This window comes from Rhinoraja longicauda, chromosome 7 (genome assembly GCF_053455715.1).
Source record: "Rhinoraja longicauda isolate Sanriku21f chromosome 7, sRhiLon1.1, whole genome shotgun sequence".
Taxonomy (NCBI): Eukaryota; Metazoa; Chordata; class Chondrichthyes; order Rajiformes; family Arhynchobatidae; genus Rhinoraja; species Rhinoraja longicauda.
This window is the reverse complement of record NC_135959.1, coordinates 53397622-53425593: the sequence shown is the minus strand read 5'-3', so window position 1 is coordinate 53425593 and position 27972 is coordinate 53397622. Positions and strand designations below refer to the sequence as shown.

Genomic DNA, 27972 nt, shown 5'->3' with positions numbered 1-27972 from the left:
TAATTGAACATTTGGCATTGTGAATTACTTTAAATGGTTAATTTTGCAGAATGTTTGTAGAAGCTTTTCCTAAAGTTAAAAACCGAGAGACTGCAGTTGAAGGATATTTCCTTCTGCCTCATAGAAACATAGAAACATAGAAAATAGGTGCAGGAGTAGGCCATTCGGCCCTTCGAGCCTGCACCGCCATTCAATATGATCATGGCTGATCATCCAGCTCAGTAGCCTGTACCTGCCTTCTCTCCATACCCCCTGATCCCTTTAGCAAAAAGGGCCACATCTAACTCCCTCTTAAATATAACCAATGAACTGGCCTCAAGTATGAGAGGGCAAACCACCTTGAATGAGATTTGTAATTAGATAATTATTTAGTGCAAATTAAAAAGAAGGATAACACAGTAGTAGTCTCTTATGCAGTCACATAACTGTAAAGAAATTACCACTGCCCTACTACTCTCACTCTTTTCATGTTGCCTAATTGACCCTAAACTTTACCGTCTTTAAGAGCCCAACCTGAAAGCCAGTTTTCCCTTCTCTCTCTTTGTTTTTTTTGTCAACAAGTTAATTACTTTTATTCCTGCTGATCAATGGAAATAAAAAGCACATTTCTCATTGATTAATGGTTTGAATAAAATATAACAGGATATAAATGTTATCAATGAATATAATGCTCTTCCTGTACAATAATGGGAATTGAAAAAAAAAGAATTGTGGTGTACACCATTTGGTAGTAAACAAGTGTAAATAAGTGTGGAAGGAAGTGAGAAAAAATCTACTCATTCAGTCATTCAACTACATCCTTCCTATTTAATTTATCCAATTTCACAATTAGCTGGATTTTGAGTTATTCTTATGTTGATCCTAGTTTGCAACAGGGCAGATTTTGTCAGAATGTTCATTATTCTCACAGTGCACCAACCATTTTCTTCTTAGCTGTGTGCCTGGTTTATCCAAAGATCAACATAGGAAACTAATAAGTCACAGGAAATTATTTACGATAAAATGCATGTCTTTCAGGTTTTATATTATACATGCCTCTTAATGTTCTGCTCTAACTTCCCCTGTGGCTGTACATATGACACTGCACTGATCCTTTCATAGGATGTTGCAGAACCAGTCCACTTGTCTATTGCAGTAATGTGCAGTTGTTTTTATCCACAGTCACATAAATTAATCCTAGTCTTTTGCTGTGATCTAGTTTCCGTTTCAAGAAAATTAAATGCTTAAGTAGGAATTATCTCTTTTACATTTAGATTCTATTTTTTCCCGGAACAAAATAGAATATATTTGCTTCGTAGCCTCTGGTGTTTTGTATTTTTTAATTAACACATGATTTCCATTCTTTCTTTGAGCGTGAACCTCTTGAATTTGAGTGGTAAATTTAGTTTCCGCTTTCTCTACCCAAAAACATGATTTGTTTTAAGTTTTACAAACTGCATCGTTTGCAGTCATTATTTTCTCTACCTGCATTAATTGCAGAGTTGACTGGTATGTAGTTGGTTTCTGTATTTATTTTTATGTACCTAAAAATCAAGTGTTCTGCAGTAAGTCACCTATTCCTTTTGTTCCCATAACCCACTCCATTCAGGGACTTTACGTCGGTTCTGTTGACTGGTTTCCCATGAATCGCACGGTTATTGGATCAAACTCCAAATAAATCAGATGAATGCTTAGATACTTTTAAAACCTATTCTAAGCCTACTACAAAGTGTACAGTATTTATAAATGCTTTGAATATTTGCATATTACTGTTAAATGTCTAGTGTAAGGCTTATTGGTTTTTCCTAATTTTACATAATATTGAGATTCCTCTAGTTTCCAATGGACTGTAATATGCAAATGTTAGTCCTTGAATTGATTGGCTTTGAAGAAAATAAACTAAATAAATAAAAATAAACAATCTGCTGCTTCTGTCCGCGTCGACCAGCGATCCCCATTACACTAGCACCCACTGCACACTAAGGCCAATTTATAATTTTTACCAAAGCCAATTAACCTACAAACCTGTACGCCCTTGGAGGGCGGGAGGAAACCGGAGCACCCGGGGAAAACCCATGCGGTTACTGGGAGAACGTACAAACTCACCATTGGATTGAAGTCGGGTCTCTGGTGCACTCTCTGGGAAGGCAGCAACTCTACTGTTGCACCACCATGCCACCCCTGAAATGCTACAAATATTTGAGAATCCATTTGTGCTGCAGGTGTCTCCTCAGAAAATGTACACAGAACTTTTGCGGTCCCCTGCAAATGTGAAATAAATTTTATGTGAATGTATGCTTCCTTGTAATACAAAATAAATACCTGCTTTGTATAGAAACAAACTGTCATTTAATATTCATGCAATTTGGAACACTGAATAATGTTGTTTTAACTGGTAAGGATGCAGTTTTGTGCCTCAGTGAGAATTCTAAATTGATGTAATGTCATCATCGTGCAAACTAAATTTCTAATTCATTTTTTTGGTAAAGCTTACTTTTTATTATGTATGTACAGGTCAAAAAAGTTTTTTAGCTTTATTGAAAGCTGTTTGGTGAAGAATTACATGCTGCGACCTTCAACTGAACACCTGTTAAAACATCCATTTATCCGTGATCAGCCCAATGAACGGCAAGTTCGGATACAGCTGAAGGATCACATTGACAGGACAAGGAAGAAGAGAGGTGAAAAAGGTAGGTGGTACAATGCTGATGTGACTACAAAAGATGCTAAATTAATATAAATAGTAAGTAATATTGTTCACTGGAATATAATTCTCATTTGATCTGGACAAGACTTAATCTCCTTCATCCCAACATTCCATATGAGGGGAGCATCAAAATATTAAATCCATTATCATAATTCAATGTATGAAGATTTAAAATCATCAATTTAATATATATTTTCTCATTATGTTTAATCATGCAATGATAGAAATTAAAACAACAATGTTCTCGTCACTATTTGGCAAGCCCCTCTAAACCATGAATGCTTCAGTTCTTCCTTTATATCCAAATGCTCCTTGACAATACCCATTGTCAAGTCTCCATCCAAATTGGTTTATTACATGACTTTTCCCAATAATCCATGTTTGAAGCTGATGTAGGACATTCCTTACAACTATAACATCCATATCATGCAATTAAATGCCGGGTTGTATTTGTTGGTAGCTTTTTAGTTAAATAATTAGCCTTAAGGAACACCATTTTATAAGACTAATTCATTTCTTTGCAGTTTGTGACATATTGATATATTTTAAAAGGTAAAATCTGCAGTTGAATTGTGTAGTTTAAAAATGGAGATCTGGGAGTTCACAGCTGCATCTCTTTGAAGTGGCATGCAAAGTTGGCACTTTAAAACAAAAGTAAGAATCCATTGCTTTTTAATTTGAATAGAAAGCTATGTTGGGGTTTTCTCAATTATGGATTAAGCTTCATCTTCAGTGTTGTGCAGTCCTGGGCACCACAATTTAAACTTTGAAGAGGGATTTCATTAAAGTGGAGATACAGGAGAAGCTGGAGTTGTTTACAGTAAAATGATAGGAAGGGAAGTCAAATAAAATATGCTGAGTTTTGACATGAGTAAATGGGAAGAATTTTCTTTCCACTGCCAGGAGGGTTAAAAACCCAGGAGGTTTAAGGGATGAAAATGTTTGTCAAATGTACGTGTTCTGTATTGCACTGTTTAAATACATGGTGGAAGCAGTTTTATAGTGACTGAGAATATTGGTTTCGTTTGGCTAGTTTTCTTAACAATTAACACAGCTACAATGGTCCATACGATGGCTTTCTTTAATAATGGATAGGATTGTGAAGGAAGTGCGGTCTTTTCAACATATTGAAACATATGTTTCAACATGTTTCAATAAACATATCTCCCCTCTGTTTAACAAGTGACTTGAATGTTTTGAATGATGTTTGTAATGCCTAATGTCTAATTTGACAGATGAAACAGAGTATGAATACAGTGGAAGTGAAGAAGAAGAAGAGGAATTGCCTGAGCAAGAGGGAGAGCCAAGGTAATATTATTGTGCTAAAAGTATTTTTTTGGACAGTTGTAATCTAAGTCACAAGAAAGACCACAATTAATTTATTTTGTTTTTTTGCTTTTGTCTCTACATTCTGTTTTTACATTTAGTACCTTTACAATCTCCTTTGCACCTAGTTTTCACATTATATTTTTGTTGTTTTTGTATAAACAGAAGTTCTCAGGTGCATGATTCTCCAGTTAAGTGAATGCCCAGCCAACATTCCCTCTGGATAAAGTGAATACAGGTTTAAAATCTCTTGTCTGACATTCTGTGGCCTGGCAGTTTCTCCAGAGAGCCTCACTGAGCACGATCTCGGTAAAACTGGACATTGTGGGTGGCACTGTAGTAGAGTTGTTGCCTTACAGTGCCAGAGAGCCAGGTTCTATTCTGATTACGGGTGCTATTTGTAAGGATACGTGCAGGTTTGTAGGTTAATTAGCTTCTGTAGATTGTTACTAGTGTGTAGCATAGGACTAGTGTACATGTGATTGCTGGTCGGCGCGGACTCGGTGGGCTGAAGGGCCTGTTTCCACGCTGTATCTCTGAAACTAAAATCTACAAGTAAATATCCCATGATCTGGCATGTTTTGAATCTGCAGTACTAAATCAGAGCTGTACAATTTTGTAACTAATTAACCCAGTAGTGTGACTGTCACAATCTGAGCTGACAGCATTTTTGAGTTGAAGAACTTGGGGTTACGGATGGTTCCAAGAACCCTTGCCCAACCCGGGGTGTGTCCGTACTTAAAATGAAATAGCTGCCCGGCTCAGAGGAAGATGACTAGTGGTGATTTTTTGTGGTCGGCACCAGTGAGGCTTTCAAGGGAAGACACAAAGTATTGGAGTAACTCAATGGATCAGGCAGCCTCTCTGGAGAACATGTATAGGTGACATTTCGGGTTGGGACCCTTCTTCAAAGTGTTTGTGGTGGTGATGGGGGGAGGAAGAAAACTGGAAGGGAGGATGTGCAGGATAAAGTGTGGCAAGTGATAGGTGGATACATGTGAGAGTTTTGGATTGACAGATGCTTGGACAAAGGCCCGAGTTCAAAAGACTAAAGGTATGAGATAGGATAGAAGAATTGCCCGAGTGCTGGGCCTGTAGTTCCAACATGTCTTTTAGTAAGGTGAACATTTGTGTTTTTTCCCTCTGCACTTTCTTCTTCCATCTGTTCTCTGAAGGAAAATGTGCCTGTACTCTCTTCTGTGCCTCCCTCTGGGGGCACAGGGCAGAAATCTGTGTGAAAATCTGGTATTTGATCAGCCAAATGATATCATCAATAATTAAATGTTCTTAATTGTGTCTTAACTTTTCTTAGTCATGCCACAAGTAATGTGGAATTTGGAAAAATGTTAACATGAAAGAAATGTCTGTGATGGTTTGTTCTAATCATGCAGTTGAGGAAAGTTTTGAATGTAAATGGACCAGGAGAGGAACTGAAGGCTATGATTGTGTCCTGGTGTTTGTCTGAGAACAAGAAAATAGTTCAACTTTCTATTAAAATTATGATTTCATAAATTGCTATTGCAAAGCAAATAAAAACCTACAGTTGTTGTAAATCTGAAATAAAATTAGGAAATGTAAACAGTCACAAAGTCAGGCAGCATCCGTGAAGAGAGAACACATTATAGTTTTGGGTTGATGATCTTAAAAGGTCGCTGAAAGGCCATTTACCTGTAATGTGATTCTGTTTTTCTTTGCACTGATGCTGCCTGACTTCCTGAGCTATTTGGAGAGGTTTCTGTTTCACTTAAGTACATTGTATTCATGCCATGCTTCTGCATTGCTCACCCATCTCAATTAACTCATTGAGAGTGTCATCACGTTCTCCTTCACCTCCTGGTTCCACTCCATCAGCCTTCAGAACAGAAACAGCCTGCAGAGCACAGCCAAAGTCTGTTCCAAAATTATTGGACTCCCTGTCAGAGCCCTCTCCACCCTATGCGACCAGTAGATGCTAAGGTCAGCTGGCAGGATTTTGCAGGACCCCTCACACGCCCTGTTCTCTGCGTTTGAGTGGCTCCCCTCAGGATGCCGGCTTCGCTGCCCAGGCTGTAGGACACAGAGGAGAAGGGCAACCTTTGTCCCCAAGGCGGTTCAGCTCCTCAACTCCCAACCACCCCTGACCCGCTGCTCACCCTGCAAACCCCCCCCCCCCCCCCGATAGTTTTTGTACTACTCTACGTGCCTTTGTAAATCGCCCCACGGGGACAAATAAAGTGTACTTGAACTTGAACTTAATCCCATACATAATTTAAATTGTAACTTTTAAAAGCATCCAGTGATGAACTGATACAAAGCACAGTATTTAGTTGTGCAAGATAATGAAGTATTGCTACATTCCAGTTTAATTTTCAGGATTCTATTGATGCTGTGCTTTAAACAATATAACCATGATCTGGTCCTTTTGCAAACTTGATTTGAAAGTACAATCTCTGCAAAATGTGTGCGCCTTTCCAATCACATAATTAAGCATTTATCTTTTCTGAAAGCCATTATCATTCATGTGACTCATGGAACTATATCCAAATCCACTTGCACTCTAATTTCCTCATTTAAACCACTTCTACTCACAGTTATCTCTGAGAAAAACGTGGAGTAAAATATATGGTATCGTTTTTTTTAGTTCAATTGTTAATGTGCCTGGAGAATCGACTCTTCGTCGTGACTTCCTGAGATTGCAACAGGAGAACAAGGAGCGTTCTGATGCAATGCGGAGGCAACAGGTTCTTCAAGAACAGCAGCTCCGGGAACAGGAAGAATATAAAAGACAGCTCCTTGCAGAGCGCCAAAAACGCATCGAGCAACAGAAAGAACAAAGGCGACGGCTTGAAGAGGTATTTTTTAATGAAAATATATTTGGTCATCTTAGTTTGTTGAGTTCTCCTACTTGGAATTGCTCCTCATGGTCCACTCGCGCTTACACGGAACTGGAAAATTAACCTTGCTGTTCCTCCATCGCCCGGTACAGCTCGGCCGCGGGGCCTTCCATCGCCCGGTACGGCTCGGCCGCGGGGCCTTCCATCGCCCGGTACGGCTCGGCCACGGGGCCTTCCATCGCCCGGTACGGCCACGGGACTTTCCAGCGCCCGGTGCGGCTCGGCCATGGGACCTTCCATCTCCTTGCAGGGGCTGTGCGGGTCGGTCGCCTCGGTAGGGGTCGAGCTGTCTGTCCGTGGGAGGGGCATGGGGGAAAAGAGAGGACGTTTTTTTGCCTTCCATCACAGTGAGGGGGTGTTTGGAGTCGCTGTGATGGATGTTTGTGTTGGGGTTGTATGTCTTGTGTTCTTTTTTTTGCTCTGTGACTGCTGGCAAATGAATTTCGTTCGGTATCGAATGACAATAAAGGTATTCTGTATTCTGTACTCCACAACCTGGACTCACATTGACGAGGCTCCACCCCAAATATCTGTATCAGGATTCAATAGGCAGCGAGGCTGGTGTAGTGTTATATGGATGTGTCTTTGTTTAGTTTAGTTTTGAGATACAATGCGGAAACGGGCCTTCGGCCCACCGAATCCGCGCCGACCAGCGATCCCCGCACATTAACACTCTCCAACACACATTAGGGACAATTTTACCAAGCCAATTAGCCTACGGACCTACATGTCTTTGGAGTGTGGGAGGAAACCAAAGCTCCCGGAGAAAACCCAGGCAAGTTACAGCGAGAACACACAAACTCCGCACAGACCGCACCCTTGCTCAGGATTGAACCTGGTTTTCTGTCGCTGTAAGGCAGCAACTCTACAGCTGCGCCATTGATTGATTTTAATATTTTTTATGGTGCTGACATTGACACATTTAAAATATGAAAATGCTTATAAATAAAAACATTTAAGCATACAATTTTTTTTCTTAAAGATAACTTTGCTTCTTTGCCTCTCAATCTCCATTGAAATTGTTGAGTTTTGAATCCTGTGCTTTGCCTGAATTACTATGACACAGCTGTGCTGCTGCATTAGATATTGAGACTGGTACCAAAGCGAACTAAGCTGTTTGGTGGCAGATGAGCAATGATCCAAGAATGCCAGCAGTTTCACTAGCAGAGCAACAGTGCTTCCATTTGTGACCGCCACAATAGTCTGCATAGTCAGTAAGGAGGTGATCTGAATAAAGATCTATTAGAAATGCCTAATATTGAAATACCTTTCAAATTTATGTCAAGTGCATTGTGGCAATAAACAAGCATTTAATAGCTTGACTGAAAATTGTATTTTATAATTTTGTTAGAGGCAAACTTTATATCTGTGTATATCTACAAATGTTTTAATAATCAATATTATTTTTAAACTATATATGGGAGAGGGTAATTATTTTAATACATATTGAACTTGAATCAACAGAGAAATGGATTATTTAAATTGTTTCATTGTTCTGTTTCGGGACATATGACAACAAACCACTCAAACCTATCCTATTCATGTACCTGTCTAAATGTTCTTAAACGTTGCGATAGGACCTGCCTCAAATACCTCCTCCGGTAGCTCATTCCATACACCCACCATCCTTTGCCCCTGAATCTAATGGGATTAATGTAGATGTAGCAAGGCTAGAGTTGGCCACCTATTCCTGTGCGGCTCAACTGTGACTCTAAAAAGAAATGAAAGTAAATTAATTCTGCTGACATGGTTATTTGGACAATGTTTAGTTTTAGACAATAGGTGCATAGGAGGCCATTCGGCCCTTCGAGCCAGCACCGCCATTCAATGTGATCATGGCTGATCATTCTCAATCAGTACCCCATTCCTGCCTTCTCCCCACACCCCCTGACTCCGCTATCCTTAAGAGCTCTGTCTAGCTCTCTCTTGAATGCATTCAGAGAATTGGCCTCCACTGCCTGTTGAGGCAGAGAATTCCACAGATTCACAACGCTATGACTGAAAAAGTTTTTCCTCATCTCAGTTCTAAATGGCCTACCCCTTATTCTTAAACTGTGGCCCCTTGTTCTGGACTCCCCCAACATTGGGAACATGTTTCCTGTCTCTAACGTGTCCAACCCCTTAATAATCTTATACGTTTCGATAAGATCTCCTCTCATCCTTCTAAATTCCAGTGTATACAAGCCTAGTCGCTTCAGTCTTTCAACATATGACAGTCCTGCCATTCCGGGAATTAACCTAGTAAACCTACGCTGCACGCCCTCAATAGCAAGAATATCCTTCCTCAAATTTGGAGACCAAAACTGCACACAGTACTCCAGGTGCGGTCTCACTAGGGCCCTGTACAACTGCAGAAGGACCTCTTTGCTCCTATACTCAACTCCTCTTGTTATGAAGGCCAACATTCCATTGGCTTTCTTCACTGCCTGCTGTATCTGCATGCTTCCTTTCAGTGACTGATGCACTAGGACACCCAGATCTCGTTGTACATCCCCTGTTCCTAACTTGACACCATTCAGATAATACTCTGCCTTCCTGTTCTTACCACCGGTGGATAACCTCACACTTATCCACATTAAACTGCATCTGCCATGCATCCGCCTACTCACACAACCTGTCCAAGTCACCCAGCAACCTCATAGCATCTTCCTCACAGTTCACACTACCACCCAGCTTTGTATCATCTGCAAATTTGCTAATGGTACTTTTAATCCATTTTTTTCACCATGCTTCTCCGCATTAAGTTGGACACTTTAGAATTTTCATAGTCAAGTAAATTTTAGAATTTTCTTGTTCAAGTATGTTCGGAATAACTGTAGAAACCCGTGTACATAATAAAAACGCCACTGATAAATTTATGGTGGACGATTGAATGGCATTTGCAAATATGGATTCAATTGAGGTAGAAGCAAAATAAAGTTGTAATGAATTGAATGGGCAATATTCCTCAAAGTATTCTGACAGTGATCTAGGCTGACAAATACCATCTGTGAATGAGAGTTGACAATATTGTAATATTTTCATTTAAGTGGGAATGATGCACAGTGCGTAGTTGTAGTTTTTCAATTTGTAGATTCCTTGTGTGCTCGGGAGGAAAGAAACTAAAGAGCTCAGGGATTTAGCAATTGTCTTTGTATTGTCCATTAATTTACTTTTAATAATGTGCATATTTGAAACAAAGTGATTTTTAATAATTTATTTTTCAATATATTTGACCTAAATAAATGAATACTCTTATCAAATTTACTACTGACAGATTTTATAGTTGGCCGTTAAAAGTTGTTACCTCAATTAACTCTTTCCAATGCCTTCATTTCAGTTTTACTACCAGAAAACTAATCACTGAATTTGATTTTTTTTCTTGCCACCACTTTGGTGTTAAGGAAGGAATCTGTTTTATTCTTCAATCCACCAGTTTAAAAGTAACATCAGTACTTTTAAGAATTATGGATACTATTAATTTTAATTGTTCGCAGCTTTGGTGCATCTCCAACCCTTCCTCTTTCCAAGTGAATGGGAGACCATTCCACGTGTAACCACATTCGGTTTAATCTAGACATGACCCACATTGACTTAATATCTTTACAGCATTAACTTTGCTTTTCAAACTTGGTATTGTTTCTCAAAATAGTGCCCAACGTTATGATGACTTAAAAAAAATTGAATATTAATAGTGTCAGGAAAAGGAGAGCTAGTAATATGAAATAACATTATGTGTTCCCGATGCAAAATGTGGAACATAATGTGAGGGATGAAAGGGAGTCATAACTCAGTCTTTAACTTTCACTATGCGTGGTTTTAAAAAGATTATTTTTCAAAATATGAATAGGATTAAGCATCATTGGCAAGTCTGGAATTATTCTGAAACTTAATTCCTCAGGGACCTGTGAGCTACCTTGCACAGCTGCAGACTGTGGTGGTGCTGTTAAATTCGGAGTTCCAGGGCTTTTAACTTGGCATTGATAAAGAAATGACTTAATGTCTCAGTGACATGAGTTTGAATTTGTAAGTGGAGGTGTTCAATGGCCATTGTTCTTGATAAAGGTTGAGAAACTACTATCAATCACGCCCTACTGTTTTGCTGCTATGCATCCTGCTAAAAGAAAGTGCAGCTGCATAATATAGTGGTGGAAGCAGTTTAAAGCAGTCAATGTGTTACTGATAAAACTGGCTGATGTTCACTGGATGGTGATAAGCTTTGTAAGAGGGGTTAATTTAGCTAAGAGTATTTGATTTGTGCTCTTGACATCCACTTGCTAGATGTGAAATGCTGAAAGAAGTCAAAAAGGGAGCAACTAGTGCAGAATACTCAGCTTCAGCAACCAACCCAAGCCCAAATCTTGTCAGGATCATGTATGCTGTCTGGAATTTTTTGTGTCTGAGGAATAGCAAATTACGTTCAGAAATCATGAGTGAGGACTCGTGTCTAACCCTGCAAGAACAAAACACTGGGAGCAAGTATGGATGATTTTGCCCTTAGCTTGCAGTACCTTTCAATGGTGCACAGTGAACTGTCCTACACTAAACCAACATCCATTCCAGAAAGAAGGCACAAACTACTGGAGTAATACCATGGGGTCTGGCAGCATCTCTGGAGTATATGGATAGGTGACGTTTTGTGTTGGGGCCCTTCTTCAGACTGATTGTAGGGAGGAAAGAAAGCTGGAAGTGAGGAGGGGCAACTCTCTTCCAACTTTCTTTCCCCACCGACAATCAGTCTGAAGAAGGGTCCCGATGCAAAATGTCTCCTATCAATGTTCTCCAGACATATTGAGTTACTCCAGCACTTTGTGCTTTCTTTGTTTCTATCCTCTCCAGAAATATTGTTCAAGGCCTTGAATATATTTAACTACTTCACACCCATAGCCCTCTGCAGTAAATAAACATAGCACAAAAAGTAAGGAAATTTGTGTTTGGTAGATTATTTCTTTGTTGTAACAATGCTTCTTGGCAATAAATCTTATACCGTTGGAAAGCCTGTTTATTTCCCTTTTAAATGGTGCCACATTTGTAAGGAACATGCATTTGTGGGATGAGCAGCAGAGCTGAGTATGTGGGTTGCGCCCATGAAAAATCTGCCAAATCTTCTCTGCCAATGCCAAACAGCTTATTCTGCCATTGACTCTTGATCGGTGTTGTTTGGTGGATTGGATGATTGAAGTCTGAAGAAACAAGACATATTGGCAATTTAACAATTTATTCATTTAATAAACAGGAGCCTCAGTAGCGTGTGGAAGAACCATACACAGCCACAACAGCCTGGCACCTCCTCCTCATGCTGGTCACCAGCCTGGTCACACACTGTTGTGGGATGGCATCCCATTATTCAACCAGCATTTGTCGCAAGTCAGCCAACGTGGTTGTGTTGGTCACTCTGGCACGAACAGCACGCCCAAGCTGATCCCACAAGTGTTCAATGGGGTTGAGGTCAGGACTGCTGGCAGGCCATTCCATCCTCTCCACTCCCAAATTCTGGAGGTAGTCTCTGAGAAACCCTGCTCTGTGGGGGCGAGCATTGTCATCTTGGAGGATAGAGTTCGGTCCCGGACTGTGGAGATATGGAATTGCCACTGGTTGCAGAATCTCATCTCGATATCTCTCTGCATTGAGATTGCCTCCAATGATGACAAGCCTCGTTTTTCCAGTGAGGGAGATGCCGCCCCACACCATCACACTGCCTCCACCAAAAGATGTTACTCTATCGGTGCAGCAATCAGCATAGCGTTCTCCGCGTCTTCTCCACACTTTGACCCTATGATCCAACTGCCGTAGGCAGAATCTGGACTCATCTCTGAACATAACGTTCCTCCACATGTTCAGGTTCCAGTGCACGTGTTGCCGACACCAGCGCAAACGGACCTGACGGTGAAGGGCAGTCATGGCAGGCCTCCTGGCAGCCCGATGAGACCGGAGATCGGCTGCTTGCAGTCTGTTCCGAATTGTCTGGGCAGAGAGCCGTCGGCCATATCGTCCTGCAAACCTTGACTGCAAATCTGTAGAAGACAGCCTACGGTTCCTAAGTGCTGACAGGGTGAAGAAACGGTCTTCTTCGGGTGTCGTCTTCTTGGGACGCCCACTTCGCGGCCTGTCTCTGACATCCCCCGTTATATGGAACTTGGCCTTCACTTTGGAGATGGTACTAGGGCTCACTCCAAATAATGCCGCAACTTGGTTTTGCGGAACACCAGCTTGAAGTTGCCCTATCGCACGGGCCCTATCCAGATCAGTCAAACGTGGCATGCCGATTCTTGGAGCAGACACCTACTAACCACTGTAGCAGGGCCCATGCTCACAGATGCTGCCAATCAGGCACCTGATTGTCAGCACCTGGGGGTACCAGAAGCTCAAAACAAGAGTCAATAGCAACAGCAGAATAAGCTGTTTGGCATTGGCAGAGAAGATTTGCAAATTTTTCATGGGCGCAACCCATATACTCAGCTCTGCTGCTCATCCCACAAATGCATGTTCCTTACAAATGTGGCACCATTTAAAAGGGAAATAAACAGGCTTTCCAACGGTATAAGATTTATTGCCAAGAAGCATTGTTACAACAAAGAAATAATCTACCAAACACAAATTTCCTTACTTTTTGTGCTATGTTTAGTTCTGAAGATTTTTCTTACCTAGGACTTAAATGACTGAGACTATATTCTGAGGCCGTGGCCCTTTGCTCTAGACTAAATTAAGAGCAGATATCTTCCAGTATCTACCCTGACAGCTGTTGATAAGGGAGGGAAGATCGTTTACGAAGCAGCCAGTGATGGTTGCCTGTATTTGAACCAATCCAGAAATACGTCCTGAATCTGCCCTTTTCCTCATTGACGTAATATTTAGAAAGTTTTAGCTGTTGATATGGATTTAAAAAATAGGTGCAAAATTTTGCAAAATATTAATCAAGTTTCACTTCATTGTACTGACATTATTTTTTCATTTGTTTCCCATTACTTGGTACCAATGGAACTGGCTACTGAAAAACCTCAATGAACATTGAGGGCTGAATTGATTTCTGGTAAATTCAACAATTTGGCTGTTCTTAATAAGATTTTTTTTAACCTCTGCAGCAACAGAGAAGGGAACGAGAAGCACGAAGGCAACATGAGCGTGAACAAAGGCGGCGAGAACAGGAGGAAAAGCGAAGACTAGATGAATTGGAACGTCGGAGAAAGGAGGAGGAGGAAAGAAGAAGGGCAGAAGAAGAAAAGAGGCGAGTGGAGAGAGAACAGGTGATTTTTATTGTCACTCTTCATACACAAGGAACCAAGAATTTGTGCATGCTTGTTCATGGTGGTGATTGGATTAATGTCCATTTACAAATAATTTTAATTTTGATATTTTCAATTCATTTTGCTGCCATCTCAAAGGGGTTTGTTTCCGTATGTTTTTTTCCTCTTCTGCCATCACATGATTTGCTGGAAAGTGAAAATCAGACACTATCAAAATCCTAATGCAGCCTAGCATGAATTTGTTACATCCTGAATTCATGTGTTTAAATTTCTGTGGTGAATTTTTAATTGATCATGTGATACTTATAGCCATCTAAATAGTGAAACATTGCAACGTGGAGCAGATACAAAAAAATAGAAAGACAAATGGTATATTGTCCTATGGAAAAGAGTAAGAAAGTCTTGCTCAGATTATCAAGGATATTGAGTATTGTATACAGCCTTGGAGGAAAGGTGGATGTACCAACCTTGGATTCAGAGCAACATATATTAAGTAGATCTATTCTTGGGTTGAAAAAATTGGTCTTTTGACGAGGGACTAAAAGGATTTTACTTGAGTTTAGAAGAATGAAAGACAATCCCATGAGATGAACAAAATTCTGAGGGAGATTGACGGGGTGTCAAGATGCTGTTTCCTTTGCAAGTTAAAACCACTTAAATTTAGAACTGATGTAAACGTAGAGTGAAAACAATATTAGTTGTTGACTCCTCAAAAAGAAAGATGGACGGTGATTCATCAGTATAAGAACTTAGATAAGCAGAAACAAACCTTTTGGCAACTCTCAGTCACATAAGATCATGGCTGTTTCTTAAATGGGTGCCACTTTCATGTAGTAACACCATATACCTCAATTCCTTAAAAAAACTATTGATTTGTTTGAACATAGCGACTGTACATTTCTCTGTGACTGTTCATTTCGCCACAACCCTCTTAGCAGAAAATGTTATTGATTTATTGTAGTCCTGTGAAGAAATTGCTCCTTTTCATCAAATCTGCCCCGAATGGCTGACCCTTATTTTGAGACTGTGCTCCCTGATTCTAGCCACTAATGCCACTACCACTGCAGCTCTCCTATTAACTTAAGAGTTTTGTATATTTCAATAGGATTCAAATTTCTTAAGTTTAGACCTAGTGTGTTAAATTGATGCCCCCAGGGCATTGCCCCTTCTAGTTGTGGAAATTAAGTTGAGGAATAGTTCATAAGTGATAGGAGTAGAATTAGACCATTCTACTCCGCCATTCAATCATGGCTGATCTCTCTCTTCCTAACCCCATTCTCCTGCCTTCCCCCCATAACCTCTGACACCTATACTGATCAAAAATCTATCCATCCCTGCTTTAAAAATATCCACTGACTTGATCTCCACAGCCTTCTGCGGTAAGGAGTTCCACAGATTCACCAGCCTCTGACTAAAGAAATTTCTCCTCATCTCCTTCCCAAAAGAATGTCCTTTAATCCACTCTACCCAAGCCTTTCACTATTCTGTATGTTTCAATGAGATCCCCCCCCCCTCTTTCTTCTAAACTCCAGCGAGTAGAGGCCCAGTGCTGACAAACGCTCATCATAGGATAACCTACTCATTCCTGGGATCATTCTTGTAAATCTCCTCTGGACCCTCTCCAGAGCCAGCACATCCTTCCTCAGATATGGTGCCAAAAATTGCTCACAATATTCCAAATACGGCCTTACCAGTGCCTTATAGAGCCTCAGCATTACATTCATGTTTTTGTACATAATTGCTTGAAATAAATGCTAGTATTGAATTTGCTTTCTTTACTATCGATTCGACTTAACTTTTTGGGAATCCTGCACTAGCACTCCCAATTCCCTTTGCACCTCCCATTACTGGATTCTCCCCCCATTTAGAAAATAGTCTATGCCTTTATTCCTACTACCAAAATGCATGACTCCACACTATATTCCATCTGCCACTTCTCTGCCCACTCTCCCAAACTATCCAAGTCCTTCTGCAGAGTCCCTGCTTTCTCTACACTACGTGCCCTTCCACCTATTTTCGCATCATCTGCAAACTGGGCCACAAAGCCTTCAATCCCCTCGTCCAAATAATTTATATATATATATATATATTGTATATATACAAATCTTCATTGCCTTTAATTTGCTTGTATTTGCCCTTGCGGAGGCAGACAAGACCTGTTGGCAATATTCCTGGTGTCGTGCCACTGGGAACCAATAGAATTTACCACCCACTCTTGTACTCATCCTTTTTCATTGAAGATCAACATACCATTTGCTTTTGTTATTGCTTCCTGTACTTGCATGATAACACAGTAATTCACAGACTAACTTCACACTGGTCCGCATAAATACTTATTAATAAGTCACCATTTAAGTGATGGGCTTTTGAATTTCTACTTTTCTCTACCAATGTGGATGATGCTACATTTTTCCACATTGTATTCCATCTACTGTGTCCTAATTCATTCATATAATTCATCTGCATCCTCCTAATCCCCTCTGCATCTACCGGCCAACATGCTCCGCCATCCCCAGCTTTGTATTATCAGCAAGATTGGATATATTACATTGGTACTCGTATCCAAACTTTTGATAAACATTCTAACTGATTTGTCAAACATGCTTTCATTTTTATAAATTCACATCTACTTTGCCCACACTTGTTTATTCCTTTTATTTGCCTTATTTCCACTTATCTAGTGACTTTGGCATTTATTCTCCCACTAATATTAAACTAACTGGACTGTAGTTCTCATTTTCCTCCTCCTTAAATGGTTCGTTTACATTTGCTACCTTCTAATTTGACAACATTGTAGGACCTGTGGAATAGACAACAAATGCTAGAGTAACTCAGCAGGTCAGAGAGCATCTCCGAGAAAAGGAATAGGTGATGTTTTGGGCTGGAACCCTTTTTCAGACTTCAGACCGGTGGAATTATGGAATGGGGCAAACAGTGCATCAACTATCTCTATCAGAACTGCTTTCAAATCTTTGGGATGTTGGTCATTTGTAACTTGGAATTCATCACTTTTATTTCAATCAATCTGGCTAATTCTCTTTGCTCATGTCAATTTCTGTTCACTTTCAAGCTATTCTGTTAGGTTTTCTGTGTCGTTTTCTATGCATGCAATAACAAATAATTAATTTCCTCTTTTTTATTCCTGAAAGTAATTTTTTCCAGTCTTAGCCTTGAATGGACCCACGAGCGACATTCATCTGGAGCTTATCTTTTACTTTTTGAAACAATGTCCCCCTCTTGCTGTGTTAGAGGTGTGCTCTCGTACATTTTCACGTTCTGTCCTTTTATGAGCAGACCTGGTAACCATTGTCCATTTCATAATCATGTGCAATTTCCTTGTACTTTCTCTTTATATTTCCAATTTTCCTGTTTTTGGTACCTGCTATTCTCCCCACCACTCCCTACCATGCTTTTTTGTTTAAAATCTAAGATACATCCCATAGTTATTCAATTCATTAGTGGTGGTGCCAGCCTGATTCAAGTTCACAAGTTATAGGGGTAGAATTAGGCCATTCGTCCCCTCAAGTCTACTCCGCCATTCAATCGTGGCTGATATCTACCTCATAATCCCATTTTTCTGCCTTCTCCCCATAACTCTTGACACCCGTTCTTATCAAGAATTTGTCTGTCCCTGCCTTAAAAATATCCACTGACTTGGCCTCCACAGACCTCTGTGGCAATGAGTTCCACAGATTAACTATCCCCTGACTAACGAAATTCCTCCTCATCTCCTTTCTAAAAGAGCACCCTTTAATTCAGAGGCTATGACCTCTGGTCCGAGACTCTCCCACCTGTGGAAACATCCTTTCCACATCCACTTTATCTATGCTTTTCATTATTCTGTAAGTTTCAATGAGGTCCCCCGTCAAGTCTACTTTATTTGTCACATACATATACAAGATGTGCAGTGAAATGAAAGTGGCAACGCCTGCGGATTGTGCTAAAACAGAACAGAGAAAAAAAAAATTTAAGACAAAAGAAAAGTTAATACAGTAAATTAGTCCCTGGTGATATAAGAGTTAACAGTCCTGATGGCCTGTGGGAAGAAACTCCGCCTCATTGTCTCTGTTTTCACATCGTGACAGTGGAGGCGTTTGCCTGACCGTAGCAGTGGAACAGTCTATTGCTGGGGTGGTAGGGGTCCCCCATAACGTTGCTGGCTTTGGATCTGCACCTCCTGATGTGTAGGTCCTGCAGGGGGGCGAATGTAGTTCCCATAGTGCGTTCAGCCGAACGCACTACTCTCCGCAGAGCCTTCCTGTCCTGGGCAGAGCTGATCTCAAACTAGATTGAGATGTTGCCGGACACGAACCTTCTAAACTCCAGCAAGTAGAGGCCCAGTGCTGTCAAGCGCTCATCATATGCTAACCCACTCGTTCCTGGAATCATTCTTGTAAACAATAGACAATAGACAATAGACAATAGGTGCAGGAGTAGGCCATTCAGCCCTTCGAGCCAGCACCGCCATTCAATGCGATCATGGCTGATCACTCTCAATCAGTACCCCGTTCCTGCCTTCTCCTCATACCCCCTCACTCCGCTATCCTTAAGAGCTCTATCCAACTCTCTCTTGAAAGCATCCAACGAACTGGCCTCCACTGCCTTCTGAGGCAGAGAATTCCACACCTTCACCACTCTCTGACTGAAAAAGTTCTTCCTCATCTCTGTTCTAAATGGCCTACCCCTTATTCTTAAACTGTGGCCCCTTGTTCTGGACTCCCCCAACATTGGGAACATGTTTCCTGCCTCTAATGTGTCCAATCCCCTAATTATCTTATATGTTTCAATAAGATCCCCCCTCATCCTTCTAAATTCCAGTGTATACAAGCCCAATCGCTCCAGCCTTTCAACATACGACAGTCCCGCCATTCCGGGAATTAACCTAGTGAACCTATGCTGCACGCCCTCCATAGCAAGAATATCCTTCCTCAAATTTGGAGACCAAAACTGCACACAGTACTCCAGGTGCGGTCTCACCAGGGCCCGGTACAACTGTAGAAGGACCTCTTTGCTCCTATACTCAACTCCTCTTGTTATGAAGGCCAACATTCCATTGGCTTTCTTCACTGCCTGCTGTTCGTTGGATGCTTTCAAGAGAGAGCTGGATAGAGCTCTTAAGGATAGCGGAGTGAGGGGGTATGGGGAGAAGGCAGGAACGGGGTACTGATTGAGAGTGATCAGCCATGATCGCATTGAATGGCGGTGCTGGCTCGAAGGGCTGAATGGCCTACTCCTGCACCTATTGTCTATTGTCTATTGTCTATTGCATGCTTCCTTTCATTGACTGATGCACTAGGACACCCAGATCTCGTTGAACTCCCCCTCCTCCTAACTTGACACCATTCAGATAATAATCTGCCTTTCTATTTTTACTTCCAAAGTGAATAACCTCACACTTATCTACATTAAACTGCATCTGCCATGTATCCGCCCACTCACACAACCTGTCCAAGTCACCCTGCAGCCTTATTGCATCTTCCTCACAATTCACACTACCCCCCAGCTTAGTATCATCTGCAAATTTGCTAATGGTACTTTTAATCCCTTCGTCTAAGTCATTAATGTATATCGTAAATAGCTGGGGTCCCAGCACCTAACTTTGCGGTACCCCACTGGTCACTGCCTGCCATTCCGAAAGGGACCCATTTATCCCCACTCTTTGCTTTCTGTCTGTCAACCAATTTTCTATCCATGTCAGTACCCTACCCCCAATACCATGTGCCCTAATTTTGCCCACTAATCTCCTATGTGGGACCTTGTCGAAGGCTTTCTGAAAGTCGAGGTATACCACATCCACTGACTCTCCCCTGTCAATTTTCCTAGTTACATCCTCAAAAAATTCCAGTAGATTTGTCAAGCATGATTTCCCCTTCGTAAATCCATGCTGACTCGGAATGATCCTGTTACTGCTATCCAAATGCTCAGCAATTTCGTCTTTTATAATTGACGCCAGCATCTTCCCCACCACTGATGTCAGACTAACTGGTCTATAATTACCCTTTTTCTCTCTCCCTCCTTTCTTAAAAAGTGGGATAACATTTGCTATCCTCCAATCCACAGGAACTGATCCTGAATCTATAGAACATTGAAAAATGATCTCCAATGCTTCCACTATTTCTAGAGCCACCTCCTTAAGTACCCTGGGATGCAGACCATCAGGCCCTGGGGATTTATCAGCCTTCAGTCCCATCAGTCTACACAAAACCATTTCCTGCCTAATGTGGATTTCCTTCAGTTCCTCCATCACTCTAGGTTCTCCAGCCCCTAGAACATTTGGGAGATTGTGTGTATCTTCCTCAGTGAAGACAGATCCAAAGTAACGGTTTAACTCGTCTGCCATTTCTTTGTTCCCCATAATACATTCCCCTGCTTCTGTCTTCAAGGGACCCACATTTGCCTTGACTATTTTTTTCCTCTTCACGTACCTAAAAAAACTTTTGCTATCCTCCTTTATATTATTGGCTAGTTTACCCTCGTACCTCATCTTTTCTCCCTGTATTGCCTTTTTAATTAACTTTTGTTGCTCTTTAAAAGAGTCCCAATCCTCTGTCTTCCCACTCTTCTTTGCTATGTTATACTTCCTCTCCTTAATTTTTATGCTGTCCCTGACTTCCCTTGTCAGCCACAGGTGTCTCTTACTCCCCTTAGAGTCTTTCCACCTCTTTGGAATAAATTGATCCTGCAACCTCTGCATCATTCCCAGGAATACCTGCCATTGCTGTTCTACCGTCTTCCCTGCTAGGGCCTCCTTCCAGTCAATTTTGGCCAGCTCCTGCCTCATGCCTCTGTAATCCCCTTTGCTATACTGTAATACTGACACTTCCGATTTTCCCTTCTGCCTTTCCATTTGCAGAGTAAAACTTATCATGTTGTGATCACTGCCTCCCAATGGCTCTTTTACCTCTAGTCCCCTTATCAGATCAGGATCATTACACAACACTAAATCCAGAATTGCCTTCTCCCTGGTAGGCTCCATCCAGTACAAGCTGTTCTAAGAATCCATCTCGAAGGCACTCTACAAACTCTCTTTCCTGGGGTCCATTTCCAACCTGATTTTCCCAGTCTACCTGCATGTTGAAATCTCCCATAACCACCGTAGCATCACATTTTTGACACGCCAATTTTATCTCCTGATTCAACTTGCACCCTATGTCGAGGCTACTGTTTGGGGGCCTATAGATAACTCCCATTAGGGTCTTTTTACCCTTACAATTTCTCATTTCTATCCATACTGATTCAACATCTCCTGATTCTATGTCACCCCTTGCAAGGGAATGAATATCATTCCTTACCATCAGAGCAACCCCACCCCCTCTGCCCACCTGTCTGTCTTTTCTATACGTTGTGTACCCCTGAATATTCAGTTCCCAGCCCTGGTCCTCTTGTCGCCATGTGTCAGTGATCCCTACAACATCATACTTGCCCATGACTAACTGAGCCTCAAGCTCATCCACTTTATTTTTTATACTACGCGCATTTAAGTACAACACTTTAACTTCTGTATTTACCTCCCCTCTCACATCGGTCACAATTGGCCCTGCCCTTAATTTATTTTCCCCTCTAGAACTTCTGTTCCCATTCTTCCGAGTCTTTTGCAATATCTCCTGTATTCCCTTTTACCTCATCTTCATATTCACAATTTGTTAACCCCTCCCCCCCACTACTTAGTTTAAAGCCACAGGTGTCACATTAGCAAACCTGCCTGCCAGAATGTTTGTCCCCCTGCTGTTAAGATGTAACCCGTCCCTTTTGTACAAGTCACCCCTAGCCCAGAAGAGATCCCAGTGGTCCAGAAATCTAAATCCCTGCTCTCTGCACCAGCCCCTCAGCCATAAATTCATACCCTCTATCTCTCTGTTCCTGGCCTCACCAGCACGAGGTACCGGTAGCAGTCCAGAGATAACCACCTTTGACGTCCTACTTCTCAGTGTTTTTCCCAACTCTCTAAACTCCCGCTGTAGCACCTCCTTCCTCTTCCGCCCGACGTCATTCGTGCCCACGTGCACAACGACTTCAGGTTGATAGCCTTCCCTCACTAAGATTTTCTGAAGCCGGTCCGTGATGTGTTGAACCCTGGCACCAGGGAGGCAACAGACCATCCTCAAGTCCCTCCTGCTGCCACAGAATCTTCTGTCCGTCCCTCGGACGATGGAGTCACCGACCACTACGGCTCTTCCTGACTTCGGTCTCCCCTGTCGAGTATCCTTGCCAACAGGTCCGCCACTTGGACTGGAAACGTCTTCTGCCCCGACAGTTCCCAAGAGGGTATACCTATTTGCAATAGGCACAGCCACTGGGGTCTCCTGTAGTCCTCATCCACTCCCCCCTGAAACAGTCTCCCACCTTCGCTCGACCTGGACCCTTGGTGTGACAGCCTCACAATAGGTCCTGTCGAGGAAACTCTCGCATTCCCGGATGGCCCTGAGGTCATCCAACTGCCTCTCCAACTCCACCACACGTCCCTTCAGGAGCTGCACCTGGACACAGTTCTTGCAAGTGTAGCTCCCAGAAGCTCCAGCGACGTCCCTGTCTTCCCACATCCTGCAGGAAACACACTGCACCAACTTTTCCGCCATTACCTTGTGTCTATAAACAGTTCTGGCTCTCACTGGGGCTATTCTACTGTATCACAAAATGCTGGATTTTTTTTCCTTTGCAAATAAAGGCATCCTCACCTCAGCCTCCTCGCCGAAGACTCGCACTTTTCTCGCTGGGCACTTTTCTCACTGGGCACTTTTCTCACTGGGCACTTTTCTCACTGGGCACTTTTCTCACTGGGCACTTTTCTCACTGGGCACTTTTCTCACTGGGCACTTTTCTCACTGGGCACTTTTCTCACTGGGCACTTTTCTCACTGGGCACTTTTCTCACTGGGCACTTTTCTCACTGGGCACTTTTCTCACTGGGCACTTTCCTCACTGGGCACTTTCCTCACTGGGCACTTTCCTCACTGGGCTGCACCCGAACAGGGCTGCACCCTTTTGCAAGTCTTGCTTATATCACCAATTAAATTGGCTGATTGTCTAATTTACCTGACTTCTCACTTAAATTAACACTTACTTTTCTTCTCAGCCAACGGGCGTCCTTGCTCTGCTCCCGGACTTTTCAAACTGACTACTAGCGTCCTCTTGGTGCTCTTTTTAAACTGCCTTTTCCACTGTAATTAACACTTACCTTTCTTCTCAGCCAACGGGCGTCCTTGCTCTGCTCCCGGACTTTTCAAACTGACTACTAGCGTCCTCTTGGCGCTCTTTTTAAACTGCCTTTTCCACTGTAATTAACACTTACCTTTCTTCTCAGCCAACGGGCGTCCTTGCTCTGCTCCCGGACTTTTCAAACTGACTACTAGCGTCCTCTTGGCGCTCTTTTTAAACTGCCTTTTCCACTGTAATTAACAGTTACTTTTCTTCTCAGCCAACGGGCGTCCTTGCTCTGCTCCCGGACTTTTCAAACTGACTACTAGCGTCCTCGGCGCTCTTTTTAAACTGCCTTTTCCTTTGTAATTAACACTTACTTTTCTTCTCAGCCAACGGGCGTCCTTGCTCTGCTCCCGGACTTTTCAAACTCCATTCAAGTTAAGTCCCAACCAATGGAACAACTTTTTCCTCCAGTACTTAAACTAATGTCCCATGATTTGAATCTAATTTTTCTTGCACCAATCTTTGAGCCACGCATTTAATGCTATGATATTATTGACATGTTAATTTCTTGACTTTCTCCGAGCTGCATTTCTGTTCCTGAACCAGAATTTGCCACAGATCTGAATAATTTTGGGCGGTTTCAACGTTTTATAACTGCACTGCATGCCCTGTCCTGCTGTGCCTACTTGATTCTTTAAATATAAAGCTGTATCTTTGCCCTTACATCAGCAAAGTACCTTCCTCTCCAGAATTCACATTGGTAGGCACTGGACATAGTGGGCCCTGCAGGATGTGCTAAAGCAAGCTGTGATTTACCACTGCTCACAAATTTATATTCCCAGGCACCACTAGGTCAGTGCTGCTTGATCTTTTCTTAGCACAAATATATTTCAGAAATTAAAAAGTAGTTTAAACAAAAGCCTCTGAGTGGTGTCAGTATTATGTTGGCTGCATTTTTCACCTAAAAACTAATCTGATCAAAATGATTATAATTAAATCAGTTATTTGGATTGTGCAGCACATAGGCATTATCACAATAACTGTGATCCTGCTTACTCAAATTAGTATTTGCCGTTTTCTAATTAGTTGTGTCTCACTGCGAAATTGTTTGAGCTTCGCTGATTTAACGGAATTGGAATAATTTTGCGCTCAAGTTGGTTAATTTCTTGACTGTCAATTCGTGCTTATGGCGTTAACATTTTGGTGGTGCAGAAGAAGGAAGAGGCCAGCAATATATTAAATGTTCAACAGGAAAGGAAAACACACCATTTTGACAAAAGGAAGGAAATAGAACATGGAGCATTACAGCACAGGAACAGGCTATACTGTTCTATGTTTGCCTGAACATAGGCCAACATATGCACATTATGGTCACATAATGAACATAATTTTTATATATATATGTTTATGTATGTATGTGTATATATATAGATATATATATATAATAGTTCAAAAAGGTGAGCTCACATGATATTTTATTTACAGTGGTAAAGTCTAGGGCCACATGGGGCATTGTCCCTTGTGGTCAGAGTGCAAGTGCGATGATGCTGGCGATCTTGGGCTTGTCACAGTAGCATAGTCCTGGTCTTCAAAGGAGGAGGCATGACATCTTGGGCTTCTTTCCACAGTTCGCCCTTGCCTCGAGAGGAGGCGCTGGCAGGCTCGGGTTTCTTTCTGGCGGCTGGTTTGGGCTTGAAGAGCTTGGGCTTGACAGCCTTTGGATTATCCTGGTGGCTAGTTTTTGTCTGTGTGTGTGTGTGTGTGCTAGCCCTCATCTGTGGGCAGGAAGAGGTTCTGGCATATCAGATGTGCCCTGGCCATTCAGTCTTAGCCTCAGTAGAGACGCTGGGTATTTAGAGTTTCTTAACAGCAACTCGGTCTTGACCACACGGTGCTGCTGGTGGTGGTCTCAGATTTATCCCAGTGGCTCAGTCTTCCTTGAACCTGTGAAAGGGGAACACAGCTAGCAGATGCCCCACTTTGTCTCCTTCCTTCTACCCACTGGCTACAATGCTTGTGTTTTCTCGGGTGTAGCTGATAAGGTGCAAGTGGCCAACTAATATCAGCTAATTGGACCTAGCTATTATCAACGATGCTGGGAATTGGCCTCTCCTGGCCTGTCAGCCAGTTATAGGAATTAGAGTGCCATCCAAGGGAGAGTGTGCTGTCACAATATGATGTTTATAATGATATTGCATCAAGCTGACCCAGAGCTGAATAATACAAGGGAAATGGTGTCCTCCACAAACCTATTCTTCCTGTATGCAAAAAGAAGAGATCTAGATTGTCCAGAACATTGGCACAGGTACGGGCTATTTCCAATCTTTCAAAGTACTCCAGTATAGTTGATGTTAGGTAGTAGTCATTCTGACAAGTTATGTTATTCGTCTTGGGAACTAAAATGATGGAGGTTTCCTTGAAGCCGGTGGGGCCTATAAACTATTGAAGTGAGATAGGTAGGGGTAGAAACTAGCCCAGATTAAACTCCATTTCTCTGCCCATATTTTAGACTTTAGAGATACAGCGTGCACTATCCTACACACTAGGAACAATTTACAGAAGCCAATTAACCTACAAACCTGTACGTCTTTAGAGTGTGGGAGGAAACCGGAGCATCCAGAGAAAATCCAGGGAGAACATATAAACTATGTACAGACAGCACTTGGAGTCATGATTGTATCCAGGTCTCTGGCGCTGTAAGGCGGTAACTCTACTGCTGCGCCACTATACTGCCCCCGCTGAACCACTATGCGGCCCTTATCTATATCCGATAAGCTAATATCAATACTGGTCACAGATCTCCATTCAGAGGAACAGCCCTCCACCACCACCCTTTTATGTGCAGGCTAATTTTGAATCCAACCTACCAAGTCACAAAGCAGATCATTTGCCTAGTTTGGCTATTAGCCTCTGGTATTAGGTCTCTGAAGCCTGGTTTTAAATTTTTGTATAGTACCAAGAGAAATGAAGTGTTCTACTTTCTCTCTCGCTTAAACCTGGTACATTGCTCAAAATCTGCTGTGTAATTTTGCAACAGGAATATATCAGACGTCAGCTGGAAGAGGAGCAACGTCATTTGGAGATTCTGCAGCAGCAATTGCTCCAAGAGCAGGCCATGCTATTGGTAACTTGTTCAGTCCATTGTATTACTGATATAGTTGACAGCCTGTGTGCTATCTTGGTTTAGTAGCTGCTTTGTTTGTACATTAACAAGTGGATTTGTACATTGAGTTTAACATAGCAGTCTGACAAGATGAGAGAATGTTTAACGGCACAAGTTTGTTTCTGAATTGTGTAAGGAACTTTAGTCATATAATTAATGCTGATATGCTTTTTACAATAAAATGTAGGCGCTACTTGGAGTGCCAGAGGACGAGGAGAGCTAATAGAATTGTATAAGATTACAAGGGCAAGATACGGTAGGCAGTCTGAACACTTCTCAAGGTAGAAATGTTAGACTAGAGGGCAGAGCTTTAAGGTCAAAGTCACTGTTATACAGCATGGAAACATTCCATTCTGCCCAACTTGCCTATCCATTTATCATGGCCCATCCAAGCTTGTCTCATTTGCCAGCGCCTGGCCCATATTCTTTTAAACCTTATTTATCAATGTACCTGTCCAAATGTCTTTTAAAGTGTTTAATTGTACATGCTTCAACCGGCAGCTTGTTCCATATACCCACCACCCAGTATGAAAAGGTTGCGCTTCAAGTTCCTACTAAATCCTTCCCCAGTCACCATAAACTTGTTTCCTAGATATTGACTTCCCCTACATGGAAACAACACTCAATGCTTTCACTCTATCCCCCTCATGGTTTTATGTACCTATATGAGACTGCAGCTCAGCCTCCTGCGCTCCAAGGAATAAAGCCTTAACCTGTCCAGCCTCTCCCTATAGCTCAAACCCTAGAGTCCCGGCAACATCCTCATAAATCGTCTCTGCACTCTTTCCAGCATCATGACATTCTCCCTAAAGCAGGGTGACCAAAACTGAACATGATACTACATGATACAACTGTACCCGAACGCCCCACTTCCATACTCAATTCCCTGAATGATCAAGGCCAGCATGGTCAAAAGCCTTCTTTACCACTTCATCTACCTGTGACGCCACCTTTAGGGAACTACATATTTGTACTCCTCAATCCCTCTGCTCCACAACACTCCCCTCTACCCTACTTTCACTGTGAAGGTTCGGCCTTAGTTTGATGAGCCAAAATGGAACACTTCACACTTATGTGAATTAAACTCCATTTGGCATTCTTTGCCCAACTGATGAAGATCCTGCTGTAATTCCTGAAAATCACCGTCACTATCTATGATACCACCTATTTTAATATAATCTGCAAATTTACAAATCATGACTTGACACTCATCCAATTTGTTGATATAGATGACAAACGGCAATGGGTCCCTCCACCAATCCCAGAGACAAACTGCTAGAAATAGACCTCTAGTCCAAACAAAAAACTTCCATCAGAACCCTGTTTCCTACCATTGAGCCTATTCTGTATCCAGTTTACTAGCTCTCCCTGAATCCCATGGCACTAACCTTCCAGAGGGGACTACCATGCTGAACCTCATCAAAGGCCTTGCTAACCATGTCCTTGGCACTGCCCTCATCAACCTCATCAACTTCCAACAACTACTCGGGTTAAAATTTGTGAGGGAGGATCTCCCAGTACAAGACCACGCTGACTATACCTCATCAACCCCATGTCTTTC

The 27972-nt window shown here is 42.0% G+C and overlaps 1 protein-coding gene across 2 annotated transcripts in view; it reads left to right on the top strand.

Moving 5' to 3' along the window:
• LOC144595288 (mitogen-activated protein kinase kinase kinase kinase 4) overlaps positions 1 to 27972 on the top strand; it is a 247524-nt gene that overhangs the window by 176758 nt on the left and 42794 nt on the right. For both annotated transcript variants that reach the window (XM_078402596.1, XM_078402595.1), the window contains exons 10-14: positions 2494 to 2669; positions 3922 to 3994; positions 6633 to 6843; positions 13947 to 14108; positions 26286 to 26372. In XM_078402596.1, the coding sequence (XP_078258722.1) occupies positions 2494 to 2669; positions 3922 to 3994; positions 6633 to 6843; positions 13947 to 14108; positions 26286 to 26372 (709 nt within the window). The remainder of the gene's footprint in view (positions 1 to 2493; positions 2670 to 3921; positions 3995 to 6632; positions 6844 to 13946; positions 14109 to 26285; positions 26373 to 27972) is intronic.